The following is a 13753-nucleotide window of genomic DNA, read 5'->3' as shown; positions in this document are numbered from 1 at the left end:
CCATCTCAGACACTGAGATTTGAGTATTATTTATTATAACAAATTTAAAAAGCAATTTAACGGAGGTTACACTTAGAGCCACTCCTCTGACAATTTTTTGAGACTGTAGCACTGGGTGACCAGGAACTCTTAGAGACCCCTCAGCCTCTGCCTTCCCAGTGATGGGATTAAGATTTGGGACACCACCATTTCCCACTTTTCTTCAAGATTTCCAAAACCAAATTTTGGATATTCTGAGAAACCCAAGGATAACTGTCATATGATCAGCAGAAAGCATGTCAGGGTTATGAGGGCAAGCAAGCAGTTACTCTAAAACCAGGTATGTTTTCACTGCGTTCTCATGTGGTCAGCGCTACTTTTCTCTTTGTGGCTTCTGATTTTTCCAGTTTTTTTAAAATTGCTAGCCATGGGAAGTTAACAAATAAAACTCTTAAAACCACATGTTTAAGAGATTCTTGGGCTAAATATATCTCTGATTGTGTGCTAGTCCTTGCCAGGTTCTTCACTGAGCAGGAAACATGCAGAACTCAGCCTAAAATTAGGAATGACAGGTTCCTCCCTAGAGTCTGCATTAAAAAACAAAACAAAGCAAAAAACCTCCAAGTCCTGGCAGTATGGCTCAGTGTCAGGCCTGGCCTACCTTATGCCCAGCACTAGACTCAATCCCAGTACCACAAGAGCAAATGCCTCCTTCCCAGTACAATCCACAAGTATCGGAACAACAGGATCCCGAGAGGCACTAACAGTCCAGGGTTAATGAGATTTGGTAGCTCCCTGCCTTCCTTAAGTGAAAACCACAATCAAAGATTACTGTGAACACCCCTGGACGACAACTTTAGTTTATAAGGAGCCAGACAGGAAAATGTGCTCACTTGTAAGGACGCTTGCAGGTAAGGACTAGCTATACAGTTACGGGACAAAAACGGAATAAAGAAACCACAACACAGCTTATCGTTTCCAGTATGGTGGATATGCAAGCAAGTAGGGATTTTAGCATGGAAACGTTATTTTAAAATTACCAGAAAGGGGAAGTTTCTACATTAAGGTTTCTGGGTTCTCAAATACAGCAGTGGTGGGAGTTACACGGGTGGTCTGAAGAGACTCTTGGGTCCACCCAGAACGGAGACTACTTCATGGGACCTCCCACGGGCTGGCTACTTTGGAGCCTTTCTCCCCTCAAGTCATTTTTGAAGAAAAGACTATATGGAGACAACATGAGAATTAAGTACAAAGAGCCTTTAATACAGCCATGTGCATGCCAACGTGCTGGCGTGCGATGAACAGAGTTAAGGTCTCCAATGTAAAGCACCCCTTTGGTTTGTATCATGCAGACATAAAACAGAATCAATCACAGAACGACAGGGCAGGGACGGGCGCCCTGAGTGAAATGATAGACAAGCAACACCTAAAAGGCGACCGCCCCAGTCCAGGAAGACGTCCCCCTGTCACCATGTCAACCGTCTTACCCTGGAGACCTGAGCACAGCGACACAGGGTAACAACATCCAGGAAAGAAAATATCCTAAGAAGAAAAGAGAGGGACAAGCTTTTATCATTTGTTCTCACTCTTTAGATAGTCTGTCTCTTACATAGTCTCTCTCCTGCCCACCTCATTATGTGGTTCAAAGTAGCCTTGAACTCTCATGAGCCTCTTGCACCAGTCTCTGGAGCGGTAGGCTTACAGGTGTATAGCCACTGTATCTAGGTTTTGTTTTTTAAAGATTTATTTATTATTATATATAAGTACACCATAGCTGTCTTCAGATGCACCAGAAGAGGGCATCAGATCTCATTACGGGTGTTTGTGAGCCACCATGTGGTTCCTGGGATTTGAACTCAGGACCTCTGGAAGAGCAGTCAGTGCTCTTAACTGCTGAGCCATCTTGCCAGCCCAGCTTTTGTTTTTTAAATAAAAAGTTTTAGTGTAAAAAAAAAAAAGTTTTAGTGTATAAAATGACAGGTTTCATTATCTTTTCATTTATGTATATCCCTGTACCCTCTTTCTTCCTCCCCCATTTTGCTGGTCCCCTTTGTACCCACATACAGTTGCTTAAGAAGTTGGATTTTGTCTATAATGATGTACACAGAATATTATACACACATACGAACACCTCCATCACTCAAAGGCAGTTCTTTCAAACAAATACAAATGTACCCTGAACAATTTGCAAAAATAATTCTTTCACCTTGAAAGACAGAGCAGTTGAGGGCCAGCCCCCAAACTATGTTAAGTATGTATAGTTAGTTCAAGGGCGTTAAGTATTGGCTCTCATTATGTAACCATTACCACCAGCCTGGAATTGTATCTTGTCAAACTGAAACTTTGTATTTAACAGGAACTTACCATTCTCTTTTCAGCCTTCCAGACCCCATTCTTGAATCTCTCTGGTAAAGAACTTGCTATGATTTCATCTGTAGGGCTGAGTACTAGTTCCTTATATAAAGGATCCCTACATGCTGTACACTCACTGATGGATCCTTGTGCTGCTTTTTCAACTGGTTACTACACATTCTGTGTCTATGCACACAAATACCTGTCTGAGTCTGATTTCAATTATTTCAGCTATATATCCAAAAGTAGACTCTTTGTAGTTCTGTTATGCATCAGGTGTACCATTTTAAACACCTATTTATCAGTGAAAAAAATGTTCCAGTTGCTCTATCTTTGCTAGCATTTCTTTTCTTTCTTTTCCTTTCCCTCCCTCTCCCCCCTGCCCCCAGCCTCCCAACCGGGTCTGTTTTTCCAGACATGTAATACCTGTAATACCACAGGCTGTCCTGGAACTTGCTCTGTAGATCAGGCTGGCTTCGAACTCACAGAGATCCACCTGGCTCTGCCTCCCAAATACTGGGATTATAGGCATGCTCTATCATGCCTGGCTTCTTGTTTTTAGCAGCCAGACTAATGGCTGTGAAATAAGAATTGGTATCTCGGGGGCTAGAGAGATGGCTCACCAATTAGGAGCACTGGCTGCTCTCTTCCAGAGGTCCTGAGTTCAACTCCCAGAAACCACATGGTAGCTTATAACCATCTGTAATGGGATTTGATGCCCTCTTCTGGTGTGTCTGAAAACCATTACAGTGTATTCATCTACATAAAATAGATATAATCACTAAAAGAAGAAGAATTGGTATCTTTTTGTACCTTTGTGCTTGGTGTTTTGAGGCAGAATCTCACTCTGTAGACCAGGATGGCCTCAAACTCTGAACAATTCTCCTGCATTGGCCTCCCAGGTACTACATTTAAGACACTATGCAAAGTTTGGGAATTTTCTAATGTGCTTCTTGGCCACTTGCATATTTCCTTTGGAAAACCATCTATTTAAGACCTGTGGTTGGGGCTGGAGAGATGGCTCAGCGGTTAAGAGCACAGACTGCTCTTCCAGAGGTCCTGAGTTCAACTCCCAGCAACCACATGGTAGCTCACAACCATCTGTAGTAGAATCCCATGCCCTCTTCTGGTGGGTCTGAAAACAGCTAGTGCATACACACACACAAAATAAGTAAATAAATCTTTTTAAAAAATGTTTACACCCTGTGGTTGTTTTACATCAGGTTATTTGTGGGCTTTCTTGTTGGACTGTGAAGTCCTTTGCACCCTTCGTTACACGCCCACTTCACTTCCTTCTGCACTCAGGCTGCCTTGTCACTGCTTTGGACCATGATGCAGACCAAGTGACATGCTTTTCTTTTATCTCTTGAGTCTGAGGTGTCATATTCAAGAAATCACTGTTAGGGACAATTTAAGGGAGACTTCCTCCCATGCTTTATTCTAAACGTTTATAATTTTAGCTATTATGCTTACTTGGGGTTTTGTGTGTGTGTGCTGTCGGGATCAATCACAGGGCCCACCAGTTATCACCAACACCACTTATATTCTCCAGTTCAACTCGATCCTTTTGCATGTGGATAATGGCTTTCCAATATCACCTGAGTTCCCTACTAATGGCTAAGCTACCTGTGAGCAATCACTTGATGATAGCGAGTGCATGTGCTGGAGACGACCGTTCCTGACCACCTCTCCCACTGGACTTAAGTCTTCTTTCCGTATCACACAACTAAGGATTTTCTGTTCTGACGTCAGCATTGCTTAGTTGTTCTTCCCTCCGTAGGACAAGATTTCACTACACAGCTGGGGCTGGCTGTCCATGAACTCCACCCTCCACCTCAGCTTCAGAATGCTGAATTACACGCACGCACCAGCTGCAGAAGGCGGCTTGGATGATCCAAACAACTGCACGGTGTCAAGAGGAAAAAAGAGGCACGGGCAGCAGTGGACTTACACTTCCCTTGTGCAAAAGCTGTGTCTGTCCATCCATGCATCCATGCATCCATCCATCCATCCATCAATCCACAGTCCTCTTTCCTTTCTGAGGCAAGGTCTAAGGACAACCTTAAACTCACCCTGGTCCAGAGTGAGAGTCCTGGGACAACCAGGGCCACTTAACACCACCCTGCCTCAACCTCCCTTCCCCCTAAAAAAGACAGGAAACCACAGGAGAGGTGGGCTGGAGAGGTGGCTCAGCAGCTAAGAGCACTGGTATTCTTACAGGCCTCCCGGTTTGATTCCCAGCACAGACACGGTGCTGGCCAAGTAACTGGGATTACACACCTGAACTACCAGGCTCATCTTAGATTTCTGATAGATATCTTTTTTTTTTTTTTTAAGAATTATTTATTTATTTATATGTAAGTACACTGTAGCTGTCTTCAGACACTCCAGAAGAGGGCGCCAGATCTCCTTACGGATGGTTGTGAGCCACCATGTGGTTGCTGGGATTTGAACTCTGGACCTTCGGAAGAGCAGTCGGGTGCTCTTACCCACTGAGCCATCTCACCAGCCCTTCTGATAGATTTCTAATTCTCCCACATGAGACTGATTAAAGTTGATACTGAACTGAAAGGGTTAAGGGAGGAGCAACAAGACACGTAAACGCACCTGCTCCATATCCTGCAATGTCAGCCAAACACCTGAACAAAGCCCAGACAACAACTATGATGAGATGATGAATGAAATGGGTGTTAGTAGGACCTGGGCCACAGCTTGATAAACTGATAGTTCAGCATGCACACGGACCTGAATTCCATCCCCAGAAACACGCACAGCCTATTTCCCACTGGCCTATGAAGAATAGGAGGAAGAAGAACAAAGAAACTAAAAGCCGGGCGGAGGTGGCGCACGCCTTTAATCCCAGCACTTGGGAGGCAGAGGCAGGCGGATTTCTGAGTTCGAGGCCAGCCTGGTCTACAAAGTGAGTTCCAGGACAGCCAGGGCTATACAGAGAAACCCTGTCTCGAAAAACCAAAAAGAACAAAGAAACTAGAAGCAGCAGTAGCAGCAGGCTGGCTCAGACTGGAGGGCAATTCTCCTGCCTCTATCTCCCGAGGGCTAGGCTTACAGATGTACACCAGTCTCTCTCGTGAGTTTGTTGTTTACCTGTAAGAGGATCTCAATATGTAGCCAGGCTGGCTTCCAACTCATACAGATCCAACTATCTCTGCCATCCAAGAACAGGGTTAAAAATGTGTGCCTCTAGCTGCTGTTTGCCTGAGTCTTGCTTCTTTTTTTTTTTTTTTTTTTTTTTTGCTTTTTTCGAGACAGGGTTTCTCTGTGTAGCCCGGGCTGTCTGGTCTCGAACTCATAAATCCACCTGTCTCTGCCTCCCAAGTGTTGGGATTAAAGGCGTGCATCACCACGCCCGGCTCCAGGTCTTGCTTCTGATTTATCTTGTTTTCTGTGTATGATTGTTCTGCCTGCATGCATGCACATGTGTGTGTGCACACACAGGTATACATACACATATACATTACATACATACATACATATATATGTACAAACTGTATGTCTGGTCCCTACAGGTATCAGAAAAGGCATGAAATCCTTTGGAACTGAAGTTATGGGAGCCATAAGCCACGATGTGTGTGCTGGGAATCTAACCGGATGCAGTGTAAGAATACCAGTGCTAGGAGCTGCCGAGCCACCTCCCTGGTCTCCTCTCTGTTTTAGGGGGAAGAGGGGTTGAGATGGTCTGAGTGGCCCTGATTATCCCAGGACTCTCACTCTGTAGACCAGGCTGGGTTGGGATCACAGGTGTGTGCCAGCACTCTCAGCCCTTTTGTGTGTCTCTTGTCACAGATCTGGAGAGGCCATGCCAGACACCTGAGCTGTTATCTAGGTACTTTCAGCACCATTATTTTAACCAAAATGCTACTCACTGGTATGCAAGCCTTTTTCAATCTACACTATACAGAGCACATAAGTACTTCAGTGTATACTATGTTAGACTTCCACCACTGTGCAAAATACGTGATGATCATGTGATTTCAGGTTTTATAACACAGTTACTTTGCTATGCTGTTGCTTAGATTGTTGGTGAGGTGGGATGGCAACATGAGGGGACATGTGATAGCCAGGAAACAAAGAGAGAGAGGCACGGAGTGACCAGGTTCCCAATACTCCCCCTCAAGGGCTCATATCTGACTAGGTCCTAACTCCTAAGGGCTATTTCACCTCCTAAGAGAACCAAAGACTAAGGACCAAGTCGTCTTAGGCCTTTGGAAGACATTCAGGATGCAAACTATAACAGCATTTAACTACTTTATCATCTATATTACTACTAGAACTCTCTGGAAAGTCCTACTGCTCTAAGTAGGCTGGGCTGGAGAGATGGCTCAGGGGTTGAGCACTTGTTCTTACGGAGGACTTGGATTCAACTCCCAGCACCCACAAGGTGGCTCACAACCATCTGTAGTTACAGTTCCAGGGGATCCATTGAGGACACTAGACATGCATGTGGTGCACACGAATATATAAAGGCAAAATACACATAAAATAAATGATAAACTAAAAGGAAAACAAAGCAAAATGTTGCAGGATATTTGATCACACTGTGAATCCTGAGATTGTGTCGTTTACTGAAAAACCTGTTTCTAGGTGTGGTAAGGCTCAGCCCGTAGCATACACCTTTAATCCCTCTGGCTGGAATACAGACTCGCCTTTAACACTGAAGGTAAACTTAGTTTGTAGAAGGAAGCACCCAAGTTTAAAAGTGATGTCTAACTGGGTGGCAGGCAAAGTGACAAATCCAAGGAAGAGTTGACAGAACAGGCTATGCCCAACTCTCATGAGAAGAGAAAGGAAAGGGAAGCTACTTGAGGGGCAGTGCAGGGGGAGGGGCGAGCAGTTCTAATGGAACAGTTATACAGAGACAAGTTGCAGAGAAAACCAGCTAGACACAGGTAAAGGCAGAATGAGCCAGAGGATGAGCAGGCACCATATCAGAACAGATTGCGGATTAAAGGCGTGCGCCCCCACGCCCGGCTGGAGGCAGGAAATTTTAGAGACATCAATGTCTACAGGAAGTAAAAGTAATCTCTACACAAAACAAGTTGCAGTGGCAGCCACCGCCATCTGTAACTCGGTCCCAGAGGGGCCAATGCCTTCTTTTGGCCTGTGGTTACTGTACACATCTGATACACAGATATCCATGCAGAAAAAACACCCAAGCACAGAAAGTAAAATAATGTCCTGTAGGAATCCTCTGTCATTTCTCTTTGACCATACTGGGCCCATGCTCCGTGGTAGAGGAATGCCAGCCACGTGAGTCTGCTGGGAAGTGAAACCTGTGCACTTTCAGGTTCACTGTGATGATGATCAGGGAGGATGAAAATGACAGACATAAAGGCTACGGAGTGGAGAAAAGAAGAGCTCCCTTCTCAGGCTGACCACCTGCTCGGCGGTCAGGAGGCTCCTGAGAATTTCTCTTTCTTTTTTGAAAAAATACAAAAGTAGGCCGAGCGATGGGCCTGGCGGCGCATACATTTATCCCAGTGCTCAGGAGGCAGAGGCAGGTGCATCTCAAGTTTGAGGCCAGCCTGGTCTACACAGTGAGTTACAGGACAGCCAGGGCTGTAGAGATGGACGGTGTCTCAAACAAAACAAAAAATGTTTTACTGGGGTAAAATCATGGTTATTAGAATGCTTATTTTGCAATAAAAATGGTAATTCTATTACGTGTTTACCTAAAACATAGAAAATTACCTTTGATCCACAACTAAATCAAGTCATGACATCTCACAAATGTCTATAATTCCAGTTTCAAGGGATTCCATGCCCTCTTCTAGCTTCCAAAGGCACCCAACATGCACATGGCATACACATGTATGTAAACAGATACCCAGATTCATACAATTAAAATTCAGGAGGGAGAAGTAGATTGACTCAGAGTTTTTGTTCTTGCTTTTTCATGTTGAGACAAGGGTTCTACAAAGTTCTGGCTGTCCTGGAACTTTGTAGACCAGGCTGGCCTCAACTTACAGCAATCCTCCTTCTTCTGCTTCGCAAGTGCTGGAATTAAAGGCATGTGCCACCATGCCAAGACAACTCTAGGACTTTGAGTTCATCTTGATGTACAGCTTGCATTCCAGACCAGCCAAGACTACAAAAACCACCAAATATCAAAAAAATAAAATAAAATAAAAAAATAAAAATAAGGGCTGGTGAGATGGCTCAGTGGTTAAGAGCACTAACTGCTCTTCCAAAGGTCCTGAGTTTAAATCCCAGCAACCATATGGTGGCTCACAACCATCTGTATCGAGATCTGACGCCCTCTTCTGAAGAAACTACAGTGTACTTACATATAATAAATAAATAAATCTTAAAAAAATAAAAATAAAAGACCGTTGACCTCATGAGAAATACAAAGTTTAGCAAAAGCAGTGTAGAAGCGCACTGTCACTGAGAGCGTACTGTCACAAGAGCTTAGACCCGAAGCCTGGTGTGCTGGCTCCTTTTAGCACTCACGAGGCTGCGTCAGGATGACTTCCGAAGGCTCAACGCCACTCAGAGACACACTGGCGGGACTCTCAAAACCACCAGTAGACACAAAGTATATTGGAACTTATAGGTAGCTCATGAGGCGACTAGACAGTACTTTTATCAGGGAATAAGGTAGAAAAAGAGTGGACATTTTTCTTTTTTGTCTGTTTGGTTTTCTTTCAGTTTTTTCCAGACAGGATTTCTCACTCACTCTGCAGACCAGGCTGGCCTTGCACTCACAGAGATCTGCCTGCCTTTGCTTCCCATGTGCTGAGAGTAAAGCTCTGTGCCATCACTGCCCAGCCAGTGACTGATCTTTGACTAGGTTACGATGTACTGAGAAGGTGATCTTCATCTATCAACACCTTGCCCTTGGACTTCCCAGTCTCCAGAACTCCTGAGAAATAAACTGTATTCATCATGTGCTTTATCTAGGTCAAATATTTTGTCGTAGCAGTGCATATGTCTGAAACCTATCAAAAGGCTGGCTGACGGGAGCCTCACTTGAGGGAACCCTAACTGAGGGAGGCTCATGGCTTCTCTATGTGCACTACTCCTGTGGTGTGTGCACTCCGACTCTCCAGAGTCCACGTCATCTAGCTGACTAGTGTGGGTCAGTTAGAGTGGCTCAGACTGGACTAAGCGGGCTGCAGTCTGAGAGAAGTTATTACTAGGGGTCAATATTAACTACCTCTGTACCCAGAGCAAACAGAAAGACAGTAGTCTGGCATTTGCCAGTGGCCAGTAAGTACCCACAAGGAAAAGCAGCTTTAAGGCCAATAACTGGCTGGTTACCGCAGAACCCACAACTTGGCTTAAAATCTTGCAGGTCCCTAAACCAATCAACCTGATAGCCTGTTTTATTTTTCCATTTCAGTTTACCTAAAATAATCTCCATATTGTTTGGCTGGGGTTGAAAGAGTGTTAATTACTGGCAGTTGAAAACAGCTTCAAGGGCTGGAGAGATGGCTCAGCAATTAAGGGCACTGGCTGCTCTTCCAGAGGTCCTGAGTTCAATTCCCAGCAACCACATGGTGGCTCACAACCATCTGTAATGGGATCTGAAGCCCTCTTCTGGTCTGTCTGAAGAGAGCAATGTTATACTCATATTTTTTTAAAGTATCTTTTTTCTTTTTTTTTTTTTCCCCCGAAACAGGGTTTCTCTGTATAGCCCTGGCTGTCCTGGAACTCACTCTGTAGACCAGACTGGCCTCAAACTCAGAAATCCGCCTGCCTCTGCCTCACAAGTGCTTGGATTAAAGGCATGCGCCACCACGCCCAGCTAGTTTGTAAATCTTGATAGCATCAATTGTTTCATGGATTATTATTTTAGGGAGGATGTACAAGTCCTATTGAATGGAGGTGATCCCTGCCTTGTTTCTAACTTTAAAGGCAATGCTCTTTAGATGTAATCACCCAGCAGCCAGGGATGTTAACATCGACCTGCATGCTCTCTATTCATCTAGAGCATTGTTCACAGGACATATCATGAACCTGTAGGTAGACAAGTAAATAGATTTTCACTGTCATTTTTTTGTAGCTGTATTAAAGTTTTTAGACTCAACTACCAGCTGTCAGATTCTAGTTTTTTTCTTACATGGCTAAGTCATTTTTCTTGAAAGGTTTCTAATTTCATTAGTGTCATATCCTAGCATGAATCATTTAGATGAATAAGGTAGACAGGGTGTGGCAGTGCACACCTGTAATCCCAGTGGGAAGCAAAGTCAGGCAGATCTGCGTTCAAGGATAGCCAGGGCCATATAGTGAGCATAGTGACACCCTGTCTCAAAAGAAAAAAAGAAAGAAAAAAAAAAGGAAATAAGTTTTCTTTGGTAATTTCAAACTTAGAAAAAAGTCACAGTATAGACTAAAGCAGTGCTGACCCCAACATTGTAAACCCAGTGTGGACCCCATCAGTGCAGGCCTCAACACTGCAGACCGAACAGTGTAACCCAGCAGTGCAGACCCCAGCTCCCCTTTTCTGCTGACACGGTGATGCCTTCACCCACATGGATTCCCAGCACCCAGGAGGCTGAGACCAGGAGATGATGACACAGAAGCCAACCTGAACTATATTCGGGAAATTGAACAAAAACCCAGTTGGGTGGACATGTAGTAACAGAGGAGGAACTGACCCTCCTAAACAGCCACCGTGGAAAACAGCCTGGCAGTTCTCAAAAAGCTAAATTTAGAAATATCACATCACCAGCATTCCCACTTTTATAGTTAGGACAGTAATAGTAATTGGGCTGAGGACTGGTAAAATGGCTCTGTGAAGGAAGAAAGGCGATTGCCAATATGCATGAAGTTCTGTGTTGGATCCCTAGGACCCCTGCCCCCAAATAAATAAATGGAACCAAGTAGTTAGAATGGCTATAGCAGCACTATTGATAATAGTCAAAAGTACAAATAACCCAGTTACTATAAACTGAAGAGTAAACAGTGTGGTACATCCATACACTGGACTGTTTCTTTATCTTAAAAAGAACAAAATATAGATGGTCCTGTGACCTGTACGCATGTTTGGAAGAAGTCAGACACAAGAGCCTAAGGACTCTATCCCTGTTATAGGAAATGTCCTGGGTAGACAAGTCCATGGAGGCAGAAAGTAGAGTGCAGTCGCCTGGGGCTGGAGGCAGAACTGGTACCCAGCAGGATTCTGTCTGGAAGGAGGTAAGGATTGGCTCTGCAGAGAACTCTGCAGGCGCAGCATTCGGGTGCCACAGAATGTGTGTGCGAGTCAGAGGGAGAACAAAACTGTACGAACCGCTTCATTTCTTCCTCCATGTGAACCCTGGGGACTGAGGTCAAGCCAGCAGGCTTACTGCCTTTACTACTACCTGAAGGTAAAGTTTTTCTTAGCCTTTCACAAATAGAAATCTACTTAGATATCAGCTAATGTTCTATATCAAATTTAATCACAGATTATTATGACACCTTGTAGCATCTGTACAGCAGTTCAGATAACACTAGCATCTAAAAATGCAAGCCTCTGGTATTTCAGTTGACTTGAAGCTCTTTTCTTTTCTTTTCTTTTCTTTTCTTTTCTTTTCTTTTCTTTTCTTTTCTTTTTGTTTTTGTTTTTTTCAAGACAGAGTTTCTCTGTGTAGCCCTGGCTGTCCTGGAACTCACTCTGTAGACCAGACTGTCCTTGAACTCAGAAACCCTGCCTGCTTCTGCCTCCTGAGTGCTGGGATTATAGGCTTGTGCCACCACGCCCAGCTTGTTTTCTTTAAGATTTATTCATTTTATTTATGAGTATACTACAGTAGCTGTCTTCAGACACACCAGAAGAGGGCATCAGATCCCATCTCTCCAGCCCCTTTTTGTTGTTTTTTGAGACAAGGTTTCTCTATATAGTTCTGGCTGTCCTGGAACTCACTGTGTAGACTAGGTTGGCCTCTGAGATCCATCTGCCTCTGGCTCCCAGAACTGGGATTAAAGATGTGCACCACCACATTGGCCTTCAGACTGGATTTCTAATAGATCCATGTCAATGATCTCTTCTTAAATATTCAGAGCCGGGCGTGGTGGTGCACGCCTTTAATCCCAGCACTCGGGAGGCAGAGGCAGGCGGATTTCTGAGTTCGAGGCCAGCCTGATCTACAGAGTGAGTTCCAGGACAGCCAAGGCTATACAGAGAAACCCTGTCTCGAAACCAAAAAAAAAAAAAAAAAAAAATTCAGGAAAAAAAAAAAAGAATGACAGTCACATGTAGCAGGGAGGACAGAGACAGACAGCTGTACTCAGGCCTCCATGTCTGCGAGCATCACGTCTAGGGCACCCCAACACATCACCCAATACTACATCCATATGTGATCATGTCCCATATATAAAGCAGAATGACAAAGAATTTTTTAGGGTTTTTATGCCTTTTATACCGAAGATTTTATATTTAGAAATATAAAATATTTTTATATTTAGAAATATAAAATTTTATATTTAGAAATATAAAATCTGAAAGAAAACACATATAACCACAAATAGTGAGAAGTAAGAGCCCCAGAGTGAGGCAACATATATTCTATACAAATTTGATGAATTCTGAATACTGCACTCAAGGACCAGAAGAAGGCATCAGATTCCAGTACAGATGGTCTGCGAGCCACCATGTGGTTGCTGGGAATTGAACTCAGGACCTCTGGAAGAGCAGCCAGTGCTCTTACCCACTGAGCCATCTCTCCAGCAGAACAGGCTGCTTTTTACTTTAAAAAAAAAAAAGGGGGGGGGGAGTCTGGCTTAGTGGCACACACCTTTAAACCCAATATTTGAGAGGCAGAGACATGGGTATCTGAATTTGAGGCCTGGTCTACAGAGGGAGTTTCAGGCTACACAGAAAAACTGTTTAAAAAAACCCAAAAGAATGAAAAAAGAAGTGTGAAGTCTGTCCCACTGTAGGTCTATAAAGACACAAGCTGTGAGAACAAGGAGCAGTAGCATTTCATGGTGTCACCAGCCCAGGGAACATTTTAATGCAGTAGTAGCTGGGCAGTGGTGGCGCACGCCTTTAATTCCAATGCTCGGGAGGCAGAGGCAGGCGGATTTCTGAGTTCGAGGCCAGCCTGGTCTACAGAGTGAGTTCCAGGACAGCCAGGGCTACACAAAGAAACCCTGTCTCGAAAAAATAACACCCCGCCCCCCCCCCCCAAAAACCATCAAAAAACCCAAAATGCAGTAGCAAAGTAGTGTTACTAGGTTACCCTTCAGAGGACTGAGTTTTTCCTACCTGTCTTACAAGGAGGCAAAAGCAAAGTAAGACGCAAATCACATGCAGGTCTAAGTTTAAACACTGCTACTAAAATGTCAAGAGCTGTTACAATGAATGTAAAAGTCCAGGTAATAAAGATCAATCAAGCAAGTGTCACCTCTGACCTTCCGATGCAGGATCCCAGGACAGTTTTGAATGTAGCCGAACACATTTGTAGAAAACAATGAC

General features: G+C 44.1%; 1 protein-coding gene across 3 annotated transcripts in view; it reads right to left on the bottom strand.

Moving 5' to 3' along the window:
- The window catches only part of Fbxl20 (F-box and leucine rich repeat protein 20), a 63453-nt gene that overhangs the window by 26013 nt on the left and 23687 nt on the right, over positions 1-13753 (bottom strand). For all 3 annotated transcript variants that reach the window (XM_021177652.3, XM_085829582.1, XM_021177653.3), the window contains exon 3: positions 1467-1521. In XM_021177652.3, the coding sequence (XP_021033311.1) occupies positions 1467-1521 (55 nt within the window). The remainder of the gene's footprint in view (positions 1-1466; positions 1522-13753) is intronic.

This window comes from Mus caroli, unplaced genomic scaffold (genome assembly GCF_978045245.1).
Source record: "Mus caroli unplaced genomic scaffold, Mus_caroli_1 scaffold_13, whole genome shotgun sequence".
In the NCBI taxonomy this organism is placed as follows: Eukaryota; Metazoa; Chordata; class Mammalia; order Rodentia; family Muridae; genus Mus; species Mus caroli.
The sequence above is the reverse complement of the archived record's forward strand: the minus strand, read 5'-3'. Positions and strand labels throughout refer to the sequence as shown.